The sequence below is a fragment of the Eschscholzia californica genome, unplaced genomic scaffold (assembly GCF_041429995.1).
Source record: "Eschscholzia californica isolate CP2 unplaced genomic scaffold, dmEscCali1.0.p SCAF_2, whole genome shotgun sequence".
Lineage (NCBI taxonomy): Eukaryota > Viridiplantae > Streptophyta > Magnoliopsida > Ranunculales > Papaveraceae > Eschscholzia > Eschscholzia californica.
Genome location: NW_028238309.1, coordinates 67,825,503 through 67,849,781, shown reverse-complemented (window position 1 = coordinate 67,849,781; position 24,279 = coordinate 67,825,503). Strand labels below are relative to the sequence as shown.

Here is a 24,279-nt window from a genome sequence, read left to right as displayed (position 1 = left end):
GAGATGAGTGGTGGAGATGGAAGTGAGGTGGAATTTAGGTTTTTGTTTTTTATTTTATTTTGAAAATATATTAATGGGAAGGGTAGTTATGACATTTCCATGAAAATAGGGGGTCATATTTGAATTTACAGAAATTTGGGGGCCATAAAGGAAGCTGGTCACAAAGTAGGGGGGCATATAGGAATTAACTCTAAAAAAAAAAGAAAAAAAATGTTTTACCCGAAAAATGTTTTGTTATACAAAGCTGGGCCTGTAGGGACCGGGCCGGCACTTGGCCCAACCTGACTGATAAACATCACTACAGTGGTCTATCTATTTGTTAGTATGTTATTATCCACAGTTGAGTTGGGGGAAGAAGAAGAAAAAATGGAGGTTGTGTTGAGTTCAATGTCATCTCTCAATTTCAAACAATCTCTCTCTTCTTCTTCTTCTTTAATTCATATCTCAAAAAACCCTCTTCTTATTGTTTTTCAACAGACCCACAAATCAATTTCTCATCCAAAACTCACCACCACCACTTCATCTTCCCGCCATTTTCATCATCTCCTACTACAACCCTCATCAACTCGGCAGGGTATACCTACCCAACTCGCCCTTTCTACTTCATCTGTTGCTTCTGCCACCGAAGACAAAGACGACGATAAATTGCCTGCTGATATTGAAGTTATAGAAATCGAAGAACCTGATTCCAGAGTAAAACCAAAGTTTTCATCTTTTTAATTGTGTAAGTGGGTTTGAATTTTCTAGAGTATAAAATTGATGAATCTCTGCAGATAAGGTTGAGTGTCAAAGTTCCTCCAACTGTAAGTGAGGATTGTTATAGGAGGGTCTTAGACGAAATTACCAAAAAATCTAAGGTACTCATCTCTTTTTTGTTACTTCACATTTCAAATACCAAATTTGCTCTAAAGAGAGAGAGAGATAGAGAGAGAGATAGAGACTTTCCAAACTCTGTTTTCAGATGAAATAACTCAGCTCTGATATCATGTTATGTTTGTGGGCTGTAGCAATTAGGTTTTCCCTTATTAATATAAACAAATTACTGTCCACACAAGAAACTTTACCTGCCGGCAGCAATTTTCTCCTATTCAACACAAGCTAAAAAAAAAAACTTGAGAAATCATTGAAAAGCACTACTTGACTTTTGGTATATTAAAATGCCATTATGAACTCTAACCTATAGCTTACTTGTATGACACAAAATGTTTTTACTTCTAAGTAATGCGCCTTTCGGGTGTTTATATGTGTTCTTTTGGACCTGTTGAAACAGTACGTAATAAGTTGGTTATATGCCCAGGTTCCTGGTTTTCGTCCAGGGAGGAAGGTTCCAGATAATATACTCATAAGTCATGTTGGTAAATCTTTTGTACGGAAGGCTACAATCGAATCTATTTTGAGGAGAACCCTTCCACATGCCATGTCTTCGGTATGTTAATTTCGTAAACAGTTTTTTATAGTCTCTCGGTTGTCAGTTTCAGATTGGGTTTTCCAATTTAATTCGTGCAGGTGACTGGGAGGGCCTTGAAAGACTCTGTTCGCATCGCTACTAAATTTTCTGATATGGATGAAGCCTTTTCTCTCCCATTTGATTACTTGAGGTTTGTGAAATCGAGTCCTCTCACTTCTTGTTACATTTTTCTTACTTTTTTTTTTTTTTTTAGTTTTGTACACTATTTAAAGTTGTACCTGTTGGAGTTAGTCTCACATTGGCTGTGGAAGGGGGCGGTGGTCAATTTATAAGTCAGACAGAAAAATTCACCTCTTAAGCATAAAAATCAAAATATACAACTCTAATAGTATAACACGACAAAAAGCATGGCTATTTGGCTACATAGACTTGCATAATTTACATTTATCAAAACTTCACTATTTGTTTGTGTTTAGCTACGATGCTGTGGTCGATGTGGCACCTGAAGTTAAATGGGTACCTGAGAATGGGTACTCGAATTTGAAGGTTATTGTTGAGATAGACAGTGAAATTGATGCTCAAACGGCTTGTGAAGCTGAGATAAAACGCCGCCACAAAGCTCAAGGTTCCCTGAGAATTGTGACTGACAGAGGTTTACAGGTAAGTTCTTCCATACATTCTCATTTTTTCCTTATTAGAGTTGAAATAATCTTATATATTACGAAATTCCTACTAATCGTCGAATTTCTCAGGTTGGAGATGTTGCGGTTTTAGATATATCCACAACAAAAGCGAAAAAAGATGAATCTGATGTTGAAAGAATTCCATCTGCAGATAGTAAAGGTCTGTTACTTGCATATCAACATAAAGAATCTGCTGAATTGCTGATGTTCCTCGTTTATCATAATATTTAATCCTTGATTATACATTCAAATTTTCTTCAATGAATTCTTTCCTTGGTAGTGATTTTTGATATATTTGACTTACCATGAAGTCTGTCCTTCATTCTCGATGGAGCCAGTGATCCTAGATATAATAAAATGGGAAACTACATAAATTGACACTTAGTTCCATTTTGCAGGTTTTCAATTGGATACAGAAGAAGCTGATAACCTTCCTCCTGGATTCCTTGATTCACTAGTCGGCATAAAAAGCGGTGAAACAAAGAATTTCAATCTTGTATTTCCAGAATCATGGAGACAAGAAAATTTACGAGGCGTTGAGGCTCAATTTACTGTAAGTTTCTTTAGTCATTGGCTCAAGTCAGAGTATCATTAGTGACTCTGGTGACTCATGATATTAATTTTTCATTAGGTTCTGCCAAGTCTGACTGCAATGTGATTTATGTTGATAACTTGTTGAGAGTTTTTATAGGTCGAGTGCAAGGAACTTTTCTTCAGAGATTTACCAGAGCTGAACGATTCTCTTGCAGAAAAACTTATTCCTGGGTGCAGCACCTTGTCTGAGGTAGTCCTTCCCTCCAAACTCCAAACCGACTCATGAATTACATAAGCACACGATAAACGTTAGTTAAGATGTAACCCAGTCTATTTCTTCCCTGTGATGAAAATTTTCTTTGGATAAAACTCTACAGGTGAGGGAATCTATACTGCATAGGTGTGTAGAAATTGAACAAACAGCTAAGGAACAAGCAACAGATAATGCCATCCTTGATCAACTATGCAAGGTCATCTTCTTTTTTCTTCAAAACTCTTGGCATGAAACTTTGGGTCATTTGTTTAGGAAAATGTGTATTAATAATGCCCTTGACATGTTTTTTAGTCTCTCCATAAATATGTTCTCGGTTCTCTTGAAGTGGTACTGTGTCATTAGATTCTGCAATTCCATGTAAGCATGCCGATATACAGTAAGAAGTCCAAGAGCATGAGCGCCATAAGAAACATACGAAGTGCTGAATGATATCAACAACCACGAAACACAATCGCTACTACAAACTGTTTCTTTGAAGAGAAAAAATAAGGAAATAATAGTTTTCAGCTATAATTAGCATGATAGCCTTTAGATGGGGTTTTTACGGCCCTCTAGACCGTTTTTAAGGGTCGTTCAAGCGAAGTTCTTTTTGTTTGCTTCAGCTAAATTCCTGTTCCTTACAAGTACTTCAGATCGTGCAAGTCTCTCGGTTTTTATTCATTCTTATTTACATAGAATAAGCAATTTGATGTTTTGGAAGGAAATTCAGTCAATCAATCTCCAGAGTCCAGATCATAAGCTTCTTCTTCTTTTTTCACATGCAGATGATTGAAGTTGATATCCCGCAGTCATTGTTTGAAGAGCAAGGAAGGCAGCTATACGGCTCCAAACTACTACAGATACAGGTAACTGTCTCAACTCAAAGTTGACTTTCTCTCAACGACCCAAGTTGGCAAGAAACAAGTTGGCAATATTACATAAACCGATTGACATCCATATGAAGTTGATTCTTGATTAAAGGAACCACAACCTATTTGATTGTTTCTTATGCTTTGAACTTTTCTACATCTAATTTTAGTGATATATTTTATGGCAGGCAAATATGAAGCTAGACGAAAAACAGCTAGCTTCTCTATCAAGTCCCAAAGCAGTTAAGGAGTACCTAGAACATGAGAGAGAAAATATAACTCACTTGGTAAAACAAAATATGGCCGTTGGAGATATATTTAAACGTGAAAATTTGCAGGTAAATACATCTACTAATATACTAATATTCTTTTACGGGTACATATTATAACATGATAAGTTGAAGAACAGGTTCCCTACCAGATCTGAGGTGCTTATCCCGCTTGTAGTTAGCCAGTAACAGAGTCGTTCATCACTCAAAAATCCTCATTAGTTAATTAATGCATAGACTCGGCAAACCCTATAAGAGACTTTGTCAGTTCATCTATGAATGATTTCGTCTAAACCCCATTGATGATTATGATCTTACTTTTAAATCTATCCGCAAAACTTTATTTGTAGCAGATGAAATTTTATATATAAAGTGACAATTGCTTGCTAAAATGTTTGATCATTTGCAGTTCTCAACAGAAGACCTTGTAAAAGAGGTTGAGAACTCAATAGCTGAATTCAAACGCAATAATCAAGAATACGACGAGGAGCGAGTAAAGGAACAGGTTAGTATATATGTTTTCATTTCTATCTTCGATCAATATATATATCATATGTTTCTTGACACCCAATCCTCGAAAATGATAAGTCATTTTAACAAAATTAAACTATATAGGTACAAGAAATTCTCGAGGGAGCAAAAGTGCTTGAATGGTTGCGAGAACATGCGACAATCGAGTACATAACCCGGTAAAAAGGAAACATCGTATCAAATAATGTCTGAAGTGACGGGAAGCAATATTTCAAGTAAGCAATGATAGTTATCTTGGATTCTATATCGTCCTTGAGATACCATTTTTCTAGTTTGGGAAAACATAGAGAAGCTTTATAACTACTATTTTAGCCCATTTTTCAGTTTGGTGCTGCTGCAATAATGATTCTTAATTAGATTTTGTAATATGAGGTCCTTAGGAGGTCATGATCTGAAATAAGAGAAGTGGCCCATTTTAACAACAACAAGGTCTAAACTTGTGATGATCAATTTGTAGAAGAGAAAGAAAAAAGGGGGAAAATCTGCATAAAGTTGTGATTTGATTTGAACAAGACACTAATAAGTGGAACCTGGCCCAGCATGTTAAACCTTGACCTAACATTTTTTTTAGGGTTCTTTTGTTTTCAGTAAAAACTAACATTAACTACCATTTCCATTCAAAGCAAGAGTCAACTTCCCAATTCTTGATCCTAGTTTTGCTTCAACTTCACCTCTGCAATAATAATGGTATATCTCCGGCGGCAGTGATGCAGCAGATTCCCCTGTCTTTTCAGCCTTCTCCCCGCCGGAATCCAGTGCCTTTTCGGCCATTAAAACATCGGTGGTAATTCTGGTATGAGAACCAAACCATTTAGCTTCCATGTACCAAATCCTCCTCCATGGTGGTAGATGCATATCGTTACGTTTCATAGTCCTTGGCAGCCATACACATCATCTTCACAACTTGTTTTAGGTCCTCTGGCTTCCCGACGAATACATGAGGAAACTCGGCTAATAGCGACAAATATTGGTCTGTTGCACGAGCTATGGAAAACTCTTCGGCTAGTGATACTTCAATTATATAACGGGTACCGTCGACTAAGATGTCAATATATTTGAAATCTATGTTTGAGAAGCCACTCTTATTATTATCCATATTGTCCCAACAAGTCTGACAAAGACCTACAATTGAATAGTAGTAATATCCATTAATAACTGCCTACTCTAAAATTTCACAACCTTTTCTTGTTCAACTTAATTAATTTTTCTTATATAAAAGTATAGCTAACATTTATTGTCATATTTAATTAATAGTTACTATTATAGTGTTTAGAAACAAATACCTATATTCTTTTTTTTTGTTGAAGTACAAACACCCATATGCTATAATCTAAAAAGAAAAAAAAAAGTAAAGATGATGGTTGGGATTGAGCAAAGTTTTGTTTTTGCATGGCAAGAGAAAGAGAGAGAGAGAGAGAGGGGTAAATTATCAAATTTTTGGTGGGACCCCATCTCTCTCTTTCTCGTATTCATCTTTTAGCTAAAAAGAGAAAAACCATAAAAAAGTTGGTTTTGAAGAACTTATGATCGAAATAGAAGTCTTCATTAACTCATTGGATTCCTCTATCCACTAAAACCCCCCTTTGATATTATTTCGCGATAGTACGGTCTATGTCTTGTAGCAACAAACAGTTTTATAATCTCAAACTTTGAAGGTAAGTTCGGGAAGTATAATCTTATTCATCAAAAATAAATTTGAACAGCGTAATCTCAACTTTTGGAGATAAGGGCGAGAAGTTTAATTTTGCTCATCGAAGAAGATAGTATATTTTACTGAAAAATACCCTTGCCCCGTATCAATTTTAAAACTTGTACCTCTTTTAAGGACTCTTGAAAGGAGTATTAATGCTTGGATCTCTTAATATATTCATCAAGAAGATGGGATTGTGATTGAGATACACCTCTTTCCTAAACGACGGTTTAACTCATTAATTAATATTGAAAACAGAGGAAATGAGTCATATCAATCAAGTGATTATTAATGAAATAAAGCAGGTTCTTCAACCCTGTAGGTAGCATTTCCTATCAAAAGATTAAGGCTTAAAATTTGTTGTTTGTTGAGAGACGTTCTCTAATTGATTATTAAGCTTGATTAATTAGCTGTGCCTGAGTCTCTTTAATCATTATGTAACTAAATATATAAACAAATTACATCATCAAATTTAGAATCTTTTATCAAAAGATGTCATTTAGATAATTCATACTAGTACTTATTAGCTAGACAATGTTGTTATCCTAAAGTCTTTTTTTTTTTAAATCACGAAACTTTGACTAAAAATTTAGTCTACTTAGTGTTGTAGGACCAAAATCGTGACCTTCGTGAAAGAGAATTTTTACGCATTTTCAATGCAACACTAAATCTTATAAACTGTTTTAGTGCAATATTCAATTTTGACCTATAAGATGATGTTGTAAGTACTGGCTAGGTAGATTAGCTTCTTAACCACTCATGAATGATGTGTATCTAACTGAGTTAGTTACCTCCATTTTCGAGTGAAAATGGAAATTTTGAAATACTACTACTACTACTACTAGTGCTACTGCTAGCTATATAGTTGTTACCTGCATCAAAACCTCGCACATCACGTAATCGACTCACCAACAGACTCTTAAATTTTTGAGTGGATAATAATAATAATGAGGATGAGGAGGAGGAGGAGGATGAGTTTGTTTTGATAATCAACTCTGTTTCTGCACGAATCATTTCTTTGATGGAGTCTTGGTCGCAGCCTTGAAACAAGCTCTGTAAAGTTTCCTTCATTTCTGAAATTGACCATTTTTTACAATCATCCTCATCGTCATCAGATAATGAAAAATCATCGTCGTCAACGCCCTCTTTCTCTTCTTCATCATCCTTTTGTTCAATGTATGAATTGACGAGATCAGAAAGGTCAGGGGAACTACTAGTACTACTATTGCACGATCCATTCTCAGTGTTACCTAAAGGAATAATAATATTAGATTCTTCAAAACCAAAACCAAAACCCAAACCCATCATCCTATGAACTCTCTTCAACCTACTACTACTACTACTAGCACTATAATAATTCATTCTAAATACTAACTCTGTTAAAGAGAGATATTGAAATGTATGTATGGGAGAAGGATTGAAATGTGTAAGTAGTGGAAAAAGTGAGGGAGAGAGAAATGTTGGGTTATGGACTCATGGGTGGTGGTTGTTTATAAAGAAAGAAAGAAAGAAAGGAGTATTCTTGGGAAAAGGAGTATTCCCTTAGAGGAGGGAGAGAGGGAGGGACTAGGGAGGGATGGTCATGAATAATGATGTTATTGGTTAGTACGTACTATTTACAACTCATGAATTATTATTATCATCATAGGAGAAGAAAGAGAGAGAAAGTGATAATAAACCTCCTCCTCCTCCTCCTCCTCCTCCTTGACCTTAACTCCTTAAGTAATAAGGGATGAGGAGTGGGAAGATGAAGAAAGAAAGTAGCTAGTAGTGTGATCAAGTACTAGACAATTTTAAAAGAAGAAGAAAACAAAAACATAAAACATTGGTGGTTTTCTTTCTCCTTTTTTTTTCTTTTTTTTTTAAAGAATGAGTGAGAGAGAAAAAGAGAGAGTGTCAATTGTGATTGGTTGTGGGTGTTGCATGTAAAATTTGGATTGGAGAAAGAATGATAATAAGAAGAAGAATGGGGTGGGTGGGTGGGTAAGAAGGTAAAAATACTAATGTTGAAAGAATAGGTTATGGGTGTTCATTTATTGTATTTAAAAAAAAGTAAGTGTGTACGAACATGGATGCTGAATGATATTAGTACATGCAGTAGTAGCCTATTCACAGTCTCAATTCATTCACTTTCAAAAATGGGGTGTTGGAGTACAAACAATTCATTCACATTTTTCTTCTCTTATCCCCTTCCATCTATATTTATGTGAAAATTACTTATTACACTGTCATTCTATTCTAAGTCACGGAAATCGGAGCCGCTGCCCATCCAAACATGTCACAAATAAACAAAAGGTGCTTCTAAGTCAGACTAAATTGGGGACTCTGTTGTTTATGGTTATTAACCCAAACCAAACATGCAGGGCTGTGTTGTTGTGAAAATGGTTCACTTTGTGGACCCATTTTCGATAGATGGATATGGAGCTGGTTAGAATGAGGAAAAAATCATTGGAGTTGCTTCCCATGCTCACAAGTTACTCTACCAGAGTTATCTCCATGCTAGAGGCCCGATAAAGAGTTATGTCCATACCAAAGGCCCAATAAAGAGCTTAACTTGAAAGGACAACTACTTCGTTGTTAACAGGTTTAATACGGAGTATTATTAGCAAATCAAAAGGTTAAAGCATCATCATCATCTCCCAACACCATACATAATGTATAACACCAGACTTTAAAGATCCAAGAAAGAGAACTTCAACTTCTAGCCTATATATTAGTACAAATTTCAGAGCCTAACCACACCATTCATTCACCGTCTCAAAATCCAAACACCTGCAAATTCAGGAGCTATCCATTGGTGTGTCATTTCCGCCATGCTCGCTGAAAATCAAAGCATTGCCAGAAATCTTTTTTTCATTGTTGGCAGCAGCTCCAAAAGTGAATTCTTCTGGCGAAACGTTTAAAGGTTCACTGCTTAAAATAGAAGGACAAGTGTTGAAAGCTGGGGTAAGAGCTGTATAGGTTGTTGGGTTTGGCAACCCAAACCCGAATGGTTGGGTTGGAGGTAAAGTGGTTCCTAGAACCCCAAATCTTGGAGTTGGAGATGAAGTGGTTCCTAGAACGCCGAATGGGTGGGTTGTTGGTAAAGTGGTTCCAAGAACCCCGACACGTGGAGTTGGAGATAGAGTGGTTCCTAGAACCCCAAATGGTTGGGTTGGAGGTAAAGTGGTTCCTAGAACCCCAAATCGTGGAGTGGTTCCAAGAACCCCAAATCGTGGAGTGGTTCCTAGAACCCCAAATCGTGGAGTGGTTCCAAGAACCCCAAATCGTGGAGTGGTTCCTAGAACCCCAAATCGTGGAGTTGGAGATAAAGTGGTTCCTAGAACCCCAGATGGTTGGGTTGGAGATGAAGTGGTTCCTAGAACCCCATATGGCTGGGTTGGAGATAAAGTGGTTCCCTGAACCCCGAATGGCTGGGTTGGAGATAAAGTGGTTCCCTGAACCCCGAATGGCTGGGTTGGAGATAAAGGGGTTTTCAGTACTCCGAATGGTTGGGTTGGAGACAAAGGGGAGCCCGTTGGAATCAAGCTGCTTTCAGATGATCCGAAGATATGTCGCTCATATTCCTGCAATTGCTCGTACGCACCTGCACAGAGACTAGCTATTGAGAAAATTAATATCAACCTCTCTAAGCTGCTACTACTTACTAGTGAAGAAAGCAGGATTCAGCAATTATAGTTGAAATCATTCCAGTGCTAAGTGGCGATATATCTAATGGTAAAGTCACAGACCTGAAGATAGATCAACGATCGGCCTTCGATCCTTCACCCATTGGCAACTTTGGGCAAGTCTCCATCCTTTGCATTTCATCAAATAAGCTATCACAATAGCTGGAGACCTGTTCAAAACGACATTGTTACAAATCTAGTACACGAGTTTGAAATTTATATGGCCCATTTCTCCCAGAAACTGTTATTGGTACAGTAATAGCTAACCTGCTTTTCCCTGACATGCAGTGGACAAGAACTCGAGCGTTGTCCCTATCACATTGTTCTGCAACAAATATATAAAATTGTACTTCAAGGGAGCTTCGAAGAGAATCTAAATGCATACATAATGCCAAAAACATGATATATGAAAATGAGCCTAAACTCTTTTTAACTTTGAAAATTAACAAATTTATAACTTGAGCACAAGGAACAGGAGATCCATCACCTTGTTTCTAATCAAAAGAAATAGAAAGTGTTGTCAGAATGCTTAAGTCTAAATGACAAATCCAACGCTTGATGGGTTATGGGCGGTCTCAGACTCTTATGGCTCAAGCTCGCTAAGACACGCACTATGACAACTCTGGATATATAAACAGGAAGCTACCTAATCACTGCGCCTCCATTCTCTAAAAAAAAAACTTATTTTGAGAAAGCGTTGAATCAATTGTTTAGTATATTTGGAAAGACAAGTATACGATACTTGGTTGAAAGTTTATCGAGCTATTGATCATAGAACCACAAGAGGTAAACAGGTTACTTTCTTGGGAGGGACAAAGGTATATCTCAAGCTCGTTAATATCAAAATTTATGTCATGAACCAGATCACCATATAAGGAGTGATCTTGATCCATCAGTCAAGGCAACATAAGAAGGACTATAACTAGGCCAGATCACCAATCCAAGTTCTGCTGGACAAAGGCCGAAAAAGCTATCTTGGTATGTAGAAACCAAGTATCATCCTAAACATTAAACAGTATGAGATAAAAAAAAAATATTTTAAAAGCAAAAGAAACTTGATATTATTAGATGCACCGAAAACCAAACGAAAGAGACTGCAAAAGCTATACAAGCAAAATAAATTTGTACCTAGAAATTGGATTGCATCATCGAAAGGTAAAGGTTTCTCATCTGCAAGGCAGTGATAAGTGAAGGAATTCTTATAGAGATTTTGACAAGTAGGTACTGTCTGCAAGATCACAAACCCAAAAATACGTGAATTCGTATGTCGATCAAGAAGCTAGACGATTATATATTTTGAAAAGAGCACCTATAACCAATATTAAAATCCTAAAATCCTCAAGGACGGACGACTGCTCAAATAAGTAGCTAGGAGCCCTTCAAAATCCAAACCATAAAAGGACTGTGCAAATAAAAGGTCATTTCTACAGACCTCGATCAAACTAAACTCCCAAAACCATAATCTTCAACATTAATTAAATCCATCAAAATTTATAGTTCGGCTAAAAGGTCATTTCTTAATAAACTTCTACATAAATAAAACTATATACAGTATGATCTTTTTATCCAAAGATGTAAATTTTTTTAGTCAAACTAAAGTACTTTAAGTAAAATATTAAACCCATAACTCCAATCATAATCAAATTTTCACTTTCATTAATAGTAAATTACGAATTTCTACTAACTAACCAATACCCACTATTCAGAAACCAATAAAAATACTTTAAAAAAAAAAAATTAGAGTGAATGAAAACTAATAGTACTTACATTAAGAACACGAGAAATTCCAAGAGTTTTGAGAAGTTCACACCTTGAAGCGTTATCATAGCTACCCAAGTAGAGAAACTCAGGCAAGATCTCAGATGGAAAAACACTTATATGAAACCCGCCTGATTTTTCTGTTGGTTCCGGAATCCGGTGACCACAAATCCCACAAACTTCTCCTGCTTCATATTTGTGGTAGTGCCCACATATCCCACATGGGTTTTCTCTCTCTCTCTTTCTCATCTTCCAATAATCAAAAATCTCTCTATCTTTGTGTAGATTTCGATTTGATTCAGACCCATAAATAATGAGAAGAGAAGGGAAGAAATCAAATCAAAATTTGTACTATAAATAGAAACAGAGAAAGACCCAGATCGGATGCCAATAAATAACAAGTCTATATGTTTCAAATCGTGTCATGTTTTTGTTTTGACAAAAATTAAGAACTTCAATTTTGATATTAATCTACTTTATAGTTTCACTTTGTCATCTCTGTGTAATAGCAAACTATGCTACTCCTCCACCTATAGTTGTGACTTGTAAATGTTGGAGATTTTCAAATTGTAATTGAAATGTGAATGGGTATAACCCCTCACCACCAGTAGCCATACACTTAATTTAATGGGCACATCCCATGGTATGGATGAACCGATCCATATAACACCTATTGGTTGGTTATAAATAATCAACACCCTCTCCACTTGATATATACAGAACATCCAAAGGAATTCTCTCTCTATCTTGTTCTCGTCTTTTACTTTGTATCTATTGTGATGTTTTATTTTGGGTTTATCTATAAAGTCATTTGGCAATCTTCGGAGTCGATTTTTGGCATTATCAGTTTATTAATACAGAGTGTTTTTGGTCTTGGTCAAAGCGTACATACTTTGAACCAAGCAGTTGTTGAAGGGCTTCATCGTATCCTGAAGGCATAATTCCTGACCCGTTGTGTACTCGTAGTTTCATACCAGAAGGGGGCGAATTACTGTCTAAAAGAATCGATTTATCGAGCTTTGAAGTCTAGTGATCAACGTGATTTTATTCATCGATTAGTTTTCTTCACCATCCATTTCAACTTAAACGCCAATTTTTCCAACAGTAAATTGGTTCGGTGGCTCCAATCCACGAGCCAATTTTAGGGATTTGGCGTCATGGTTTTTTTCAATTACCCAACCAAACTATACCTAAACTATTAGGTTATAACCGAAACCAGAGGGTTAAATTTCCTGAAGTGGCGGATAATGTTGATATAAACACTAAACTCCTCCTAGTCTCAGGTTCGATTCCAGAAGAGGGTGATTCCATGGTTTATTAAACTTGGGTTAAAGCATCTCCAATGAAACACTCTAAAAGTCCTAGTTGTCAAGTGTCAATGAAAATTCTCTTTCTTAAGTGTCAATATAGAGATACTCTAAAAAAAATTTCGTCTCCAATGGAGATCTATGAAATACCTCTACTTGGAACATCTCCAATGCAACACTCAAACTCCAAATCTTAGGGTGCTGGTGCTACATACGATTTTTTAGAATTTTTCTTCAAAATTCATCTTCAATGCAACACTTAACTTGGATCTCTAAAATGAGGTGGTGATAATTATTTTGGAGAAGGTCTTCCAATAGAGTAACTCCAAATAGCCAAATAGGAAAGAGGCCATCGAGAGATCCATTTTTCACACTTGGCACATGATTTTCAGAGTTTTTCTTGAGTCTTGCACTAGAGATGATCTTAATGCACATGTCACTTCAATTCAATGAATAAAAAGTAGTTAAAAAACAAAAGTTTCTATTGGTTAGAACTTTAAAGTGACACTTAAAGAGTCTCAAGGAGACACTCTAATTTTAGAGTGTCTCTTTTGAGAGTCTTTATCAATAAATGCTTCACATCATCATAGAGTGTCTAGTAGAGTGTCCCATTGGAGAAGGTTTTTTAAAAAATCTCTAAAAACTCTAAATGCCAGAGTTTGAGTATCTCATTGGAGATGCTCTTATTAAGGTATAAATAATGTAGTTGAACTTTAGGTCATAGTTTAGTTGAGCTATAGGCCCGTTCTTGTAAAATGTTTGAATTCGGCGGTCATCGTACACAGGATAGTTTCGATGTATCAATGCTATTGTAATGACTATCATAGATCGTGGTCAATTTCCAAAAAAGAAACAAAAAAACAAAATGGACGAGTGACTTAATGAAAGATGGATTTATGAACCATTTCGGACAAAATCTTATTATATTTTCGATGATCCAAACTTCTTTTAGACCTATTTACTATTTTGTGTCAACCGATTTCGAGTAATAAAAAGACATAAACACTGTCACGATGTTTTTTTCTGTTTTATTTTAAGACTCTGTGTGTACATACAGATTACATGCAATCTTGTCACACAAGATAAATGAATACAAATTGATATCAAGTTTAGTATATAACAACTAGCCACGCCTTTAACAAAAAAAACTAGCAACGAAGTTTTTTTTTTTTGAGAATATGACTGCGATCTACGTTAGTCGTTATGAGACATTGATACATCATAAAGATGTAATAAGCACGCCGCTTAATTTTTAAACCACGAATAAAAGAGACTTAAAGTCCAACAACAAAGTGGCCTGAAACCCGACAAATTGTGTTTGATGGCCACATACTGATTCAACTATTTGCTAAAAATATTTAGTAATGGTTCTCATCAAGTATATGTAAAGAAAATCATATACGACAACATATAAGCCCGACAATAAAGTGGTCTAGAGCCCGACAAATTATTACATTATTTATAGTCTAAATTACACAAAATTATGTTTGATGGCCACATAGGGATTCAACTATTTGCTAAAAATATTTAGAACTAAATTCAAATGGAGAAAACGTTTGAAGAAAACAAGATACGACAATATATATATACATATACGTTTTTTTTGTTATCGCAACCCCATTAAAAGGCAATTAAAAATGCTATATTAGCTTTAGAGATTTTAACCTTTTGTTCATAAAACAATTTTAGTAAAAGGAACCTTTTTTGGGTGATCATTTTGTAAATGGTCTTCAGGATTACCCTGTATCTTGGTGGTGCTTTTATGCCGTGATGTCACTTTCCATTTGTGCTCATGAAAAGGATAAGAATATCTCTAGTGCCAATATATGCCTCCTAGGCTCCCACCTTCCAGAATCCACAGAGAAAAAAAAAAGAAATCAATGTCAGACGGATCTACATGCAGGTCAAAGGGGGCCATGGCCCCCCTTGACTTGCCGTAAATTGTTTTAGAAATGCTGATTGCTTTCTGATTTATCGCATAAATAAAGTTCGAGTCTTACTCATAACATATATGTAATGTGGGTGAGATGGTAGAGGTCCGAGTTTTGGACGTGAGAGACCTGGGTTCGAGCATTGGTAGACTTAGATTTTTCACTTTTTTTTTTTTGGTTCGGCCCCCCTTGACTACTACTCCTAGTTCCGTCCCTGAATGTCATAGCTTTTTTTTTTTTTTTTTGTTGAAATAATGTCATAGCTTATAATAAATTAATAGTTAAAGACTTTATCTTTTATTCATCTCAAAACAATTCCTTTCAAATTTCTAAAACATGTCAGAGCTTACAAAATCTAAGAACAATGGTGATTGGGGGTTCTTTGGACATACTCCCAGGTGTACTCCCCCTCACAATGACAAGACTATTTTGGTCTTTTCATAATTTTGTCAGATTGAAAAGACCAAAATAACTTTGTCTTGTGAGGAGAGTACACTGGAGAGTATGTTTGAAGGAATCCCCCATTCATTTTCCATCTAAGAAACCTTGTACCATTCAACACTAATGGAATTAGAGGTTCCGTGCCTTGTAATATCTTTTGTCTTAGTCCCTAAAGTGATTTGTAAATACTAAATTTTATTTGAAGGTAAAAATAAAAAAACAAAAATAATTTGCTTTATAAAGAGCAAAACACACTCTGTAAATAGTGATGCAACCATGTGTTTTCACTCACTCTCAAAATACACAAATTTTACCACAAAATGAGAAGAATAGGGAATGTCTACGAAGTTTATTTAGAAATTGACGGGGGAGTTGACCTGGCGTCTTTCTTACCAAATATTCATAAATTTTTTTTTTTTTATCCGAGCGATTTAAGGTTGTTGAAAATGTCTTGAATAGAGGTACACACCGACACAAAATTTTCGAGTACGGACTCAACCTATTAAATGAAAGAACGAGCTTACTAGCCAGGATTGGTATGCGAGCCATGGCTGGTTTGCGAGCGAGGGCTTCTGATTAAGACGGTTATCAATCTAATGGGTATCCATGTTTATTTTGAAATTAGAAAGAGATAGGCGTTGAGATTAGGCTTTTCAGTGAGCTATATAAACTGAAACACTAAAGTTATCGTCACAATCTCTCTGTGTAACTTGTTTTTCATTTATAGAGAAAATTCATCGCATCATTATTCGTCGTGGAGTTGGTTTCACTAGTCGAACCTGTAAATATCTAAGTGTTGTGTATTATTGGTTGGTTCTTACTACTTCCTCTTGGTGCTTGTCCTCTTCATCATAACAATTAGGCCGTGCATAAAAGATTATATGGTTTTTTTTACCTTACCCTCTTTAATACCCATTGGTAATTTATTTAACCAAAATCTAGAATTATATCATCATTACATCGACTCAAAATTTAGAATGAAATCCTAAGAGATTTAGGATTTCATGACAAGATAATAGTAGTACAATGAAATCAACTTAGGAAGAAAATGAAAAGATTTTGGTTAGATTCTTAAATCAACTATTTGAGGATAAACAGGTTTTGTGTGATAAAAAACATATTAACCAGCAACTCTATATTTAGAAAAATTGTATCCATGCATAATCTTTGCTCATTCAAAACTTGTTGGTTATCCAACTAATTATCTGCCTGCCACAAGTCACATTAATATATCAAATCTAGATAATTAATGAAGACTGATGAAGTGGAAAGTCTAGAGAGAGAGATATAACAATAATAATAATAACCAACTTGTACTTTTTTTGGTGAAAAATAAATAAAGATGAAGAAAAAAAAAGGGATAAGCAAGCAAGTTGTACTTGGTGCGACTACTTTTTTGGAAGACAACCAACTTGCATGCTGGGCCTTCGAATCTTGATAATATTTTATCTCTAGGGTAGTTGTTCTATACGCGCAACTCATTACTACTAGAGGCGCCTTTTCACAGCCAAACTGATAGAGTAACTGATTTTGTTAGTAAGTTTACCTGTAAGCGGGGCACATATGGAAATATCATGGGCGCAAATAGAACCTCTCTTTCCTACTCCGTATTAGTAGTATATAAATCTCGGGAGGAGAAATCCAAAGAAGATCCAGCTTTCATCTCACGCTGACGTACGTCCTCATCGTACGTACGTACGTGTCAGCATTGCTTGCTGGCTTGGCTGTTTCTACATAGTACTACTTTTCTTTTGTTTGTTTTTTACGAGGATGATGAGATGACCTCTACCACCAGTCTACCTACCTACGTGTCTCTCCATTTCATCATCTTCTACCTCTACTAGGGATTGGATGGAATGGGGATCTTTATTGGATTTATCTCTCTATCAATGGAGACCCTCCTATTCTATCTATCTATCCGTCAATCAACCCCCCGTTAGTCAACTATATGGAGTACCTTCTATTGGTTAATTAATTGCCAACCGAGCCCCCTCATTTATTGTCACACCCCCTAATTGAGTCTTTCTCCATGGTTAATTATCAACAATGGTTGGGTTGGGCTGGCTCCATATCAACAATGCCACCCTGCTCCATTAACAAAGCAAGTGCTTGCTCGAGTGGTTGAAAGTGTTGATTTAAACTCCAAAATTCTAGAGGTCTCAGGTTCGATTCCCAAATGAAGTGGATTCCATAGTTTATTGAACTTTGGTTATTAAAAGTATAAATAAATAAATTTATCGGGTTTAGTCCACTTTCATGTTTTTGGGCTTTAGGCCTTTTTCATCACTGGCTTAACTTAGGTGGTTATCGTGCTTATCGCATCTTCATTATGTATCAATACCTTGTAACGACTACTGAATATCATTCGATTTCTCAAAAAAATAATTAACATAACAAAGGTATTTCCAGAGGCGCCCACAATTATTACTCCTTTGCAGCAGGGCCGGCCCTAGTTGTTAGGAGGCCCAAAGCGGCGGGCCGAATTGGGGCCCTATTAGAAAAAAACTCTAGTTTTTTCACATTGTAAAATTTACAAAATGAACATCTAGCAGTAATTTAATTAAAATATATCTGCCAAATAAAAAAACGAGCCTTCATTTAGATTTTGGAGTTAGAAAGTTCTCTTCGATTTAGACTTATTTCATTCATTTTTGGCGCTGACTTACTTAAGATTTGACGAAAAAATAAACTTAGTAGATTATAGTGCTTTCTTGACATATATTTAATGTAATTTTTACACGATGTTTCATTTTCACACAATCGAAAATCGTAGTAAAAAAATAACAATTTCGTAAATGTTGGAAAACCCAATCATTAGTCTCAATTCATTGTAGTGAATTGTTCGAAGCATGATTTACTTAATATATAGGAAAGATTAAAAAATCATACATCCAATGGATTTATACTAGTTGAACCCGTTTCAGGGATAAAATAATTCATTGACAACTAGTTCATTTTCACCAAAAAGGAAAAACTAAGTGGATGCTCTTTCAAGAACATAAAGGTGGTGTGAAAGAAAAGCTTTGATTGTGTGTTAGAAAACAGAGACGCGGGAGGTGAGACTTGAACGCGAACCTTGTGGGTCATTTGACATGCACTAAACCACTCCACTAGGTTGTAGCTCCTGTGAGTTTTATTTAGACCTGCTACTGTATATAACAACTCATTGCTACGGGGCCAAGGGCGGAACTATGTGGAGACCAGGCTGGGCAGCTGCCCGGCCTGGTCTCCACATATTAGATGAACCCTGCCATTGCTTACAATAGTTCACCCTAGCTCTAGTGGAGAGTTAGTTATCTTTCCAAGGGGAAAACATGGGTTCAAATCCCATTGCAAGCATACTAGTTCCTTTTTAAAAAAAAATTTATTTTGGTTTCATGTGTCATTTTAATAGAGATTGACTGCTACACAAGATCATGTTATTTCGGTACACTTTTGGCTATCGACTTATACAATCCTACTTTAATTTGTAAATCAAAATATTACTTCTATTGTTTTAGGTAGATTATTAAGATAAATGTAAAATTCATGATATGAAAAGTTATCCTTAAAAAATTGTCTTGTATTGTATCTTGTCATACACATTATAAATAGAATTTTACTTTATAAAGACTTTAGGCTTGCCCTCTCTATCATGAAATCCTGGTTCCGCCCCTGTACGGGGCCCTTCCCAAAGTTGGGGCCCAAAGCGACTGCTTTGGTCGCTTTGGGCCAGGGCCGCCCCTGCTTTGCAGCAACCAAAAAATTTGAGAGATACATGCGTTAAATGGAGCGCCTGTAGTATTAATAATGTGGACTTCCCCATAAGAGAGGAGGGGGAAGGAACAACTCAAACTTTCCCACTTATCATTTTAATCCATCCCCTTATTGTTCTCTTTATATATGTATCACTAAAAGATCCATTAGCCAATATTTGATATACCATTTTAATAGTTGATTTGCCGAGATCTCTTGTTGTGTTTTTTTTTACAATGATATTTCCATTTTAATAGTTGATTTGTCGAGATCCCTTGTTGTTTTTTTTTACAATGAGATACATCAAAGATGTGATAATCACGATAACTACCAAACATAAACTTTTTGAAACTTTTAGGCCTAAAGCCTAACTAAATTACTGACCTAAAACCCACCAAACTATATTATTTACACCTTTTAACAACCCGAGTTCAATAAGTCTATGTTAAAGATGTCTAAAAGTAGTATATGTTGATTGCTAATTTGTTGTATTTTTCCTTAACAAAAAAAAATTTGTTGTATTTTCTCATTGTTTGAAATAAATCGTTGTCTGCATCTGTCTTGTTTTAGACAAATAAATAAGAACTTTCATTTCAAATTATTTTCCGTTCTTGACTTTTAATTTCCTATGTCTTAAATTCCCTTGCTCCTTGGAAGAGTCATACATAGTAAAAGCAGAAAATAGTTAGTTAATAATTGTATTTACAACTAAAATTAACTGCAAAAAGAACGTGAGTTTCATAAATCTATATATATGAAAATTTTCTCATTGCTTTTTTAATATATGTAGTTTGGAGACAAGGAGACACAAGTAGACACAACCCCATCAAGTATAAAGCTATAACCCAACACAGTCAGTTCTAAGACCACTCACCATCAATCTATAGACTATAGAGGGAGATAGAGAAAGTGCCAAAGAACAAAAAAACAAAACATACATTCATGAAATATAAAAGAGTCTTTTCTACCTTTCTTTCATTTTCTTATCACATTCCTAATTCTTTTCATTTTTCACTTACTCTAAGCAAAGGAAAGTGATGCAACTATATGAAAGAATTGTAGTTGCTCAAGTAATTCTTTAGCATGGCTTGTGGCTCGGATTTCGAGCCGAGCGAAGAGTTCATCACTTAGTTGATCACCTATATGTGCATCCACTAGAACCCCACAAACACTTCTGCAACTATTAGCTAAGGCTCGACCCACCTCGACTGCATCGTTTGGCTCGTTAACCACAAGTGGGCTACCTCCACTAAATACTTCCAACTTATTTACTGCAAAGGAACCATCGGCCTCGACTACCTCTCTGAAGTCTTCAAGGCTTGGGGCATACACTGGGATGTTGAAACTGTCGCGCTTATCATTCTCTATTAATCCCTGAAAACATTCATTTGCGAGAGTTCAATATTTATCAAAGCCTATAATTTATATGGCTCACGAATTTACATAAAAATATCAATTTCATGATAGCTAGTCATTGGGCCCCAAAATTTACCTAAAATATAGAGGGTCCCTAAAATTATTCATATATGCATTTACCGACAATACAGAGGGTCCATCACTTGATATCTAGTAGGGTCTTTCCCTCAAGCGGTTGTAATAGTAAGTGTGTACGAAAAATATAATCACTAGACACTGATGCGATGCATCATCCTTTTGTCCTTCATCCATAAAATCTATTTTCATTTTTGTCCCTTTCACATAATTGTGTCTGTCGGCACACACTCAATATGAATTTATCCCAACACACAAAATATGTTCACTTATATGTATTTGACGAGGTAAGAGTCATTAGATTGTATGACATATAATATATCACAGCCTATAAAAATGTTTTAAGCCCTAAAATAAAGTACTACTAAGATATAATAGTGTGAAAGCAAGGTATAATATTTGAGGTTGGTTACCTCTTGGACAAGGTCGTTCCAAGCATCCTGAAAGTGGGTCCCGAAGAGAAGACCAGCCCCACCTTGATCAGTAGGGTCCACTGAGGTCCTTCCCAAGCAGACCAAAAACATTGACCCTCCTCTTTTCAGTTCTCGGGATCTTGATTTCAAGAATCCCGCCAAATCACTTTGAAATTGTTTCTTGTATGCAATTGCTGTGCTTTCATCTGCACCGTGGATGAATACCCTCCCTTTATTATAAGCCTTTGATCTCTTATCTGTCACACACTCTGGTACCTATAATTGTCCGGTCCCACCACCCCAAACATCTTAATTAATTACTATTCCAATAGTACTCCATTATTACTAGTAATTTATTAAGCACAAAGTAGTAGTCAAACTAATTTTTTTATAATTAACTAATAGTGTAAAACTATAATTCTTCAATTATATACTAACGAGGGTGTAACTCGTGCCCGTAGGGCACGGACAGTTATTTCATATGCATTATAGACCAAGTACATTGTGGATGATTATAAGTTACAGCTGAATGAATGTTTCGGTATTTATTCGTCATATCAGTTCACAGTTTACTACACTGATAGGTAAATCTAATAAGGACTTACTATTAAAAGAAGTCGCAGGTCTTCTTCAGAAAAATATACTATTTCAAACTGCATAATGTATTATTTGTATATGTTACAACTTACAACCATGTCATATTGTTTACTCTTTTATTTTTTATTTAAATTAAAAGTTTTATATGGATTATTGTGATCGGTACGTACGTTCAATGAGATTCTGATCTACTAAACAACTAATTACTGCAAGTCACATAAGATTATTGTCCAGCCTTGTTTTGTGACATTACTCTTTTTCGTTTTAATCGTCAACTTCTCTCCACTAATCTACTCATATTGATATTGTTTGTGCCAGTATGTAGATCACACGTTATATCTGAGTGTATATATACATAAACCAATAATGAAAAAATAATAACAAGAAAAAAATACCTGAGAGAGCCAATGAAGGGAAAAGGCGGAGTGAAAAACATCGACGGATTGAGTTGGAAAAAGACGGCGGTAAAATGAACCAGGAACTCCGGCAGCAAAGTAAGATCGCTGAGCATCGGCTGCGAGACACTCTTCCATACTACCACCATCAATGGATAAAGGAGGGAGAAGTTGGAAGAGGGTGTTGAAGTCATTAGAAGGGAGGTCAGAAAAGAAGGCAGAGAATTCAGGAACTTCAAACCCTAATGCTTCATATCTTTTAGTCATGTGTTTGATAATAACGTCGATTAAGTAAAGAGTGTTGCCTCCACTTGAACAACCCAAGTCTGCAACAACAAAGGCTGCCTCTGGTAAATCTAGTTGCATACCATCTAGGGTTTCTTCAAGAAGGTGGAACATTGATTGAGCATGTCTAGCCTGCAGAGAATTAACCAAAACATATAAATTTAGTTAGAACCAAATTAAACAAGCTCAGGTGATGTTTGTTATTTTTCGACTTAAAATGTAAATCTTGAAATGAGTACTATATATTAATTGTATTCTAACAAAATATTGTCAAATCAAATTCAGACGATGAATCAGATTCATGAGAACCTGAGCTAAGGTGATGAGATAAGGTGGAAATTAATGAGATATAAAAATCGGGTTGGGTGAGAACCTGAGCTTGGCAGTTATTGGCGTAGCTAGCTTCTCCTTTACCACCTTTCATACTAAGCACCCTCTCAAGCTTTCTCTCTGAAACCATAACATTAATGTCTCCTTTCACTCCCATTTCTACCCTAGCTAGCTAGCTAATCTCTCTCTCTTTAGATCTCTCTTAATTTGTTAGTGTCCTTGATGGATGGAAATTGGGTTTGGGTAATTTATAGCTAGGGGAGAAATAGCTTAACACTCGTGATAAGATTATAACCAAATACTCCCATATATATAGAGAGAATGAAGAGGTCAAACTAAATTTGTTTATACTTTTCATCATCTAATCTAATCTAATCTAATTAGGAGTTTAATTATGGATTGGGGGAGTAATATATTATCCAGCCAACTGCACCCACATTATTAGTGGGTAATATATGAGAACTATTTATCATCTAACCAATAGTGAATTAAAGGCCCTCTTAACAAAAAAAAAAAAAAATAGTGAATTAAAGGCAGAAAAAAAGGGATGTAAGTGGTGATGATGGCCTGATGGGTCACCTTCTTGTTAGAGTGGGTGATGGAAGTATATAGTTTCAATCTCGTTAGTTTTTGTTTGTCTATTTTTCTTGAGAAATGCTAAATGTACAAAAAATCTTCGACAAGACTCTTGATAAAATGCTAAGTGAACGGTCCCGATCAAAGTCAAACTTTGAAAAACTTTGATCAACTTTTGTCTTTTAGTGAAAATAAGTCGTTAAGTCAAGAATTTTGTCAAGGACTTTGTACATGTAGCACTCCCAATTTTTTCTTTGTGTTGTATGGACCATAACTACTGTGAGAGAGTTTTTGAACGTATTTTTTACTTAATTATACCACTAATTAAATCACTACTAGGAAACAATTTTGATATCCATCGTCACAGTGGTGCACTGTTATCTGAGCTAAGTATATACATGCATGTAATTGATCAATTTGGTGTCTCGCTTGACAAATTTAAAAATGAAATTAAGTGTCATTCAGGATCATGAAAAAAAATAAAGACAGCGTACATAAGTATACAATATTAATCTACCCAACTCACTTTTGAATTATCACATGAGACATACCATATACAAATATATTAAAATGTTTTATACATGATATGTCGATGTGGCAACATATCACTTGAGTGTGGAGCAATTGGAGAGAGAATTTACTCCAATCGAACTCATCACTTGATTGATGTGGCAACATATCACTTGAATGTGAAAATATACTCCAGTGATATGTCGCCACATCGGCGGAGGGCTGGGGAAGGGACCAAAATGGGGGGAGAAATAATTTTTGTAATAAAAACAAGTCGAATTAGTTGAAGATCTAATGGCCCAAGATTAACGCCGCATTCACATTCTGATCCCCACCAAATGCATTTTGGAGAAAGGCAAAATAAAAGGAAAGGAATAAAGAAAGATGAGATTTTAAAATTATTTTGTAAAAATCTCCATCTACCAACCAAATCGTCTTCATGTTATGGGAAGAAAAATGTAAGGGACCCCTCTTTGACTTTCTCTCTTCTCTCTCATATACATATTGTTTTAGACGGCAAAAGAATTTTGATTAAACATTATACATAGTCTTTGACAACGACAATCATAAGACTATATATATTATATATTCATTATATACACATA

General features: G+C 35.6%; 3 protein-coding genes and 1 pseudogene across 4 annotated transcripts; 1 reads left to right on the top strand and 3 right to left on the bottom strand.

Annotated features, from left to right (window-relative positions):
- Window positions 1-273: 273 nt before the first annotated feature.
- Window positions 274-5,038, top strand: LOC147560678 (trigger factor type chaperone family protein). Its single transcript, XM_086662801.1, has 13 exons — window positions 274-693; window positions 774-857; window positions 1,298-1,426; window positions 1,507-1,598; window positions 1,885-2,068; window positions 2,161-2,251; window positions 2,490-2,644; window positions 2,783-2,875; window positions 3,003-3,095; window positions 3,664-3,744; window positions 3,936-4,085; window positions 4,426-4,521; window positions 4,632-5,038. Exons 1-13 carry the CDS (start codon window positions 325-327, stop codon window positions 4,707-4,709), a joined length of 1,695 nt encoding a protein of 564 aa, XP_086518927.1. The 5' UTR covers window positions 274-324; the 3' UTR covers window positions 4,710-5,038.
- Window positions 5,039-5,147: 109 nt separating this feature from the next.
- Window positions 5,148-7,652, bottom strand: LOC147560677 (uncharacterized; annotated as a pseudogene). The gene is made up of 2 exons (XR_015234161.1): window positions 7,110-7,652; window positions 5,148-5,669 (listed from the first exon to the last, which is right to left on the bottom strand). The product of XR_015234161.1 is annotated as an uncharacterized LOC147560677 (transcript).
- A 1,162-nt stretch (window positions 7,653-8,814) lies between these two features.
- Window positions 8,815-12,110, bottom strand: LOC147560676 (uncharacterized). The gene is made up of 5 exons (XM_086662794.1): window positions 11,673-12,110; window positions 11,034-11,133; window positions 10,173-10,230; window positions 9,969-10,075; window positions 8,815-9,823 (listed from the first exon to the last, which is right to left on the bottom strand). Exons 1-5 carry the CDS (start codon window positions 11,910-11,912, stop codon window positions 9,018-9,020), a joined length of 1,311 nt encoding a protein of 436 aa, XP_086518920.1. The 5' UTR covers window positions 11,913-12,110; the 3' UTR covers window positions 8,815-9,017.
- A 7,703-nt stretch (window positions 12,111-19,813) lies between these two features.
- On the bottom strand, window positions 19,814-23,028 carry IAMT1 (IAA carboxylmethyltransferase 1). Its single transcript, XM_086662793.1, has 4 exons — window positions 22,632-23,028; window positions 21,974-22,390; window positions 20,982-21,257; window positions 19,814-20,451 (listed from the first exon to the last, which is right to left on the bottom strand). The coding sequence occupies exons 1-4, from the start codon at window positions 22,743-22,745 to the stop codon at window positions 20,098-20,100; spliced, it is 1,161 nt and encodes a 386-aa protein (XP_086518919.1). The 5' UTR covers window positions 22,746-23,028; the 3' UTR covers window positions 19,814-20,097.
- Between the last annotated feature and the right edge of the window lie 1,251 nt (window positions 23,029-24,279).

Coding starts and splice junctions, on each gene's coding strand:
- IAMT1 (XM_086662793.1), bottom strand. CDS start 22,745: ATGGGAGTGAAAGGAGACATTAATGTTATGGTTTCAGAGAGAAAGCTT. Junction 21,258..21,973: donor CCCTTCATTGGCTCTCTCAG/GTATTTTTTTCT, acceptor GGACAATTATAG/GTACCAGAGTGTGTGACAGA. Junction 20,452..20,981: donor GGAACGACCTTGTCCAAGAG/GTAACCAACCTC, acceptor GAATGTTTTCAG/GGATTAATAGAGAATGATAA.
- LOC147560678 (XM_086662801.1), top strand. CDS start 325: ATGTTATTATCCACAGTTGAGTTGGGGGAAGAAGAAGAAAAAATGGAG. Junction 694..773: donor TCGAAGAACCTGATTCCAGA/GTAAAACCAAAG, acceptor GAATCTCTGCAG/ATAAGGTTGAGTGTCAAAGT. Junction 1,599..1,884: donor CTCCCATTTGATTACTTGAG/GTTTGTGAAATC, acceptor GTTTGTGTTTAG/CTACGATGCTGTGGTCGATG.
- LOC147560676 (XM_086662794.1), bottom strand. CDS start 11,912: ATGAGAAAGAGAGAGAGAGAAAACCCATGTGGGATATGTGGGCACTAC. Junction 11,134..11,672: donor GAATTTCTCGTGTTCTTAAT/GTAAGTACTATT, acceptor GTGATCTTGCAG/ACAGTACCTACTTGTCAAAA. Junction 10,076..10,172: donor TGCATGTCAGGGAAAAGCAG/GTTAGCTATTAC, acceptor CGTTTTGAACAG/GTCTCCAGCTATTGTGATAG.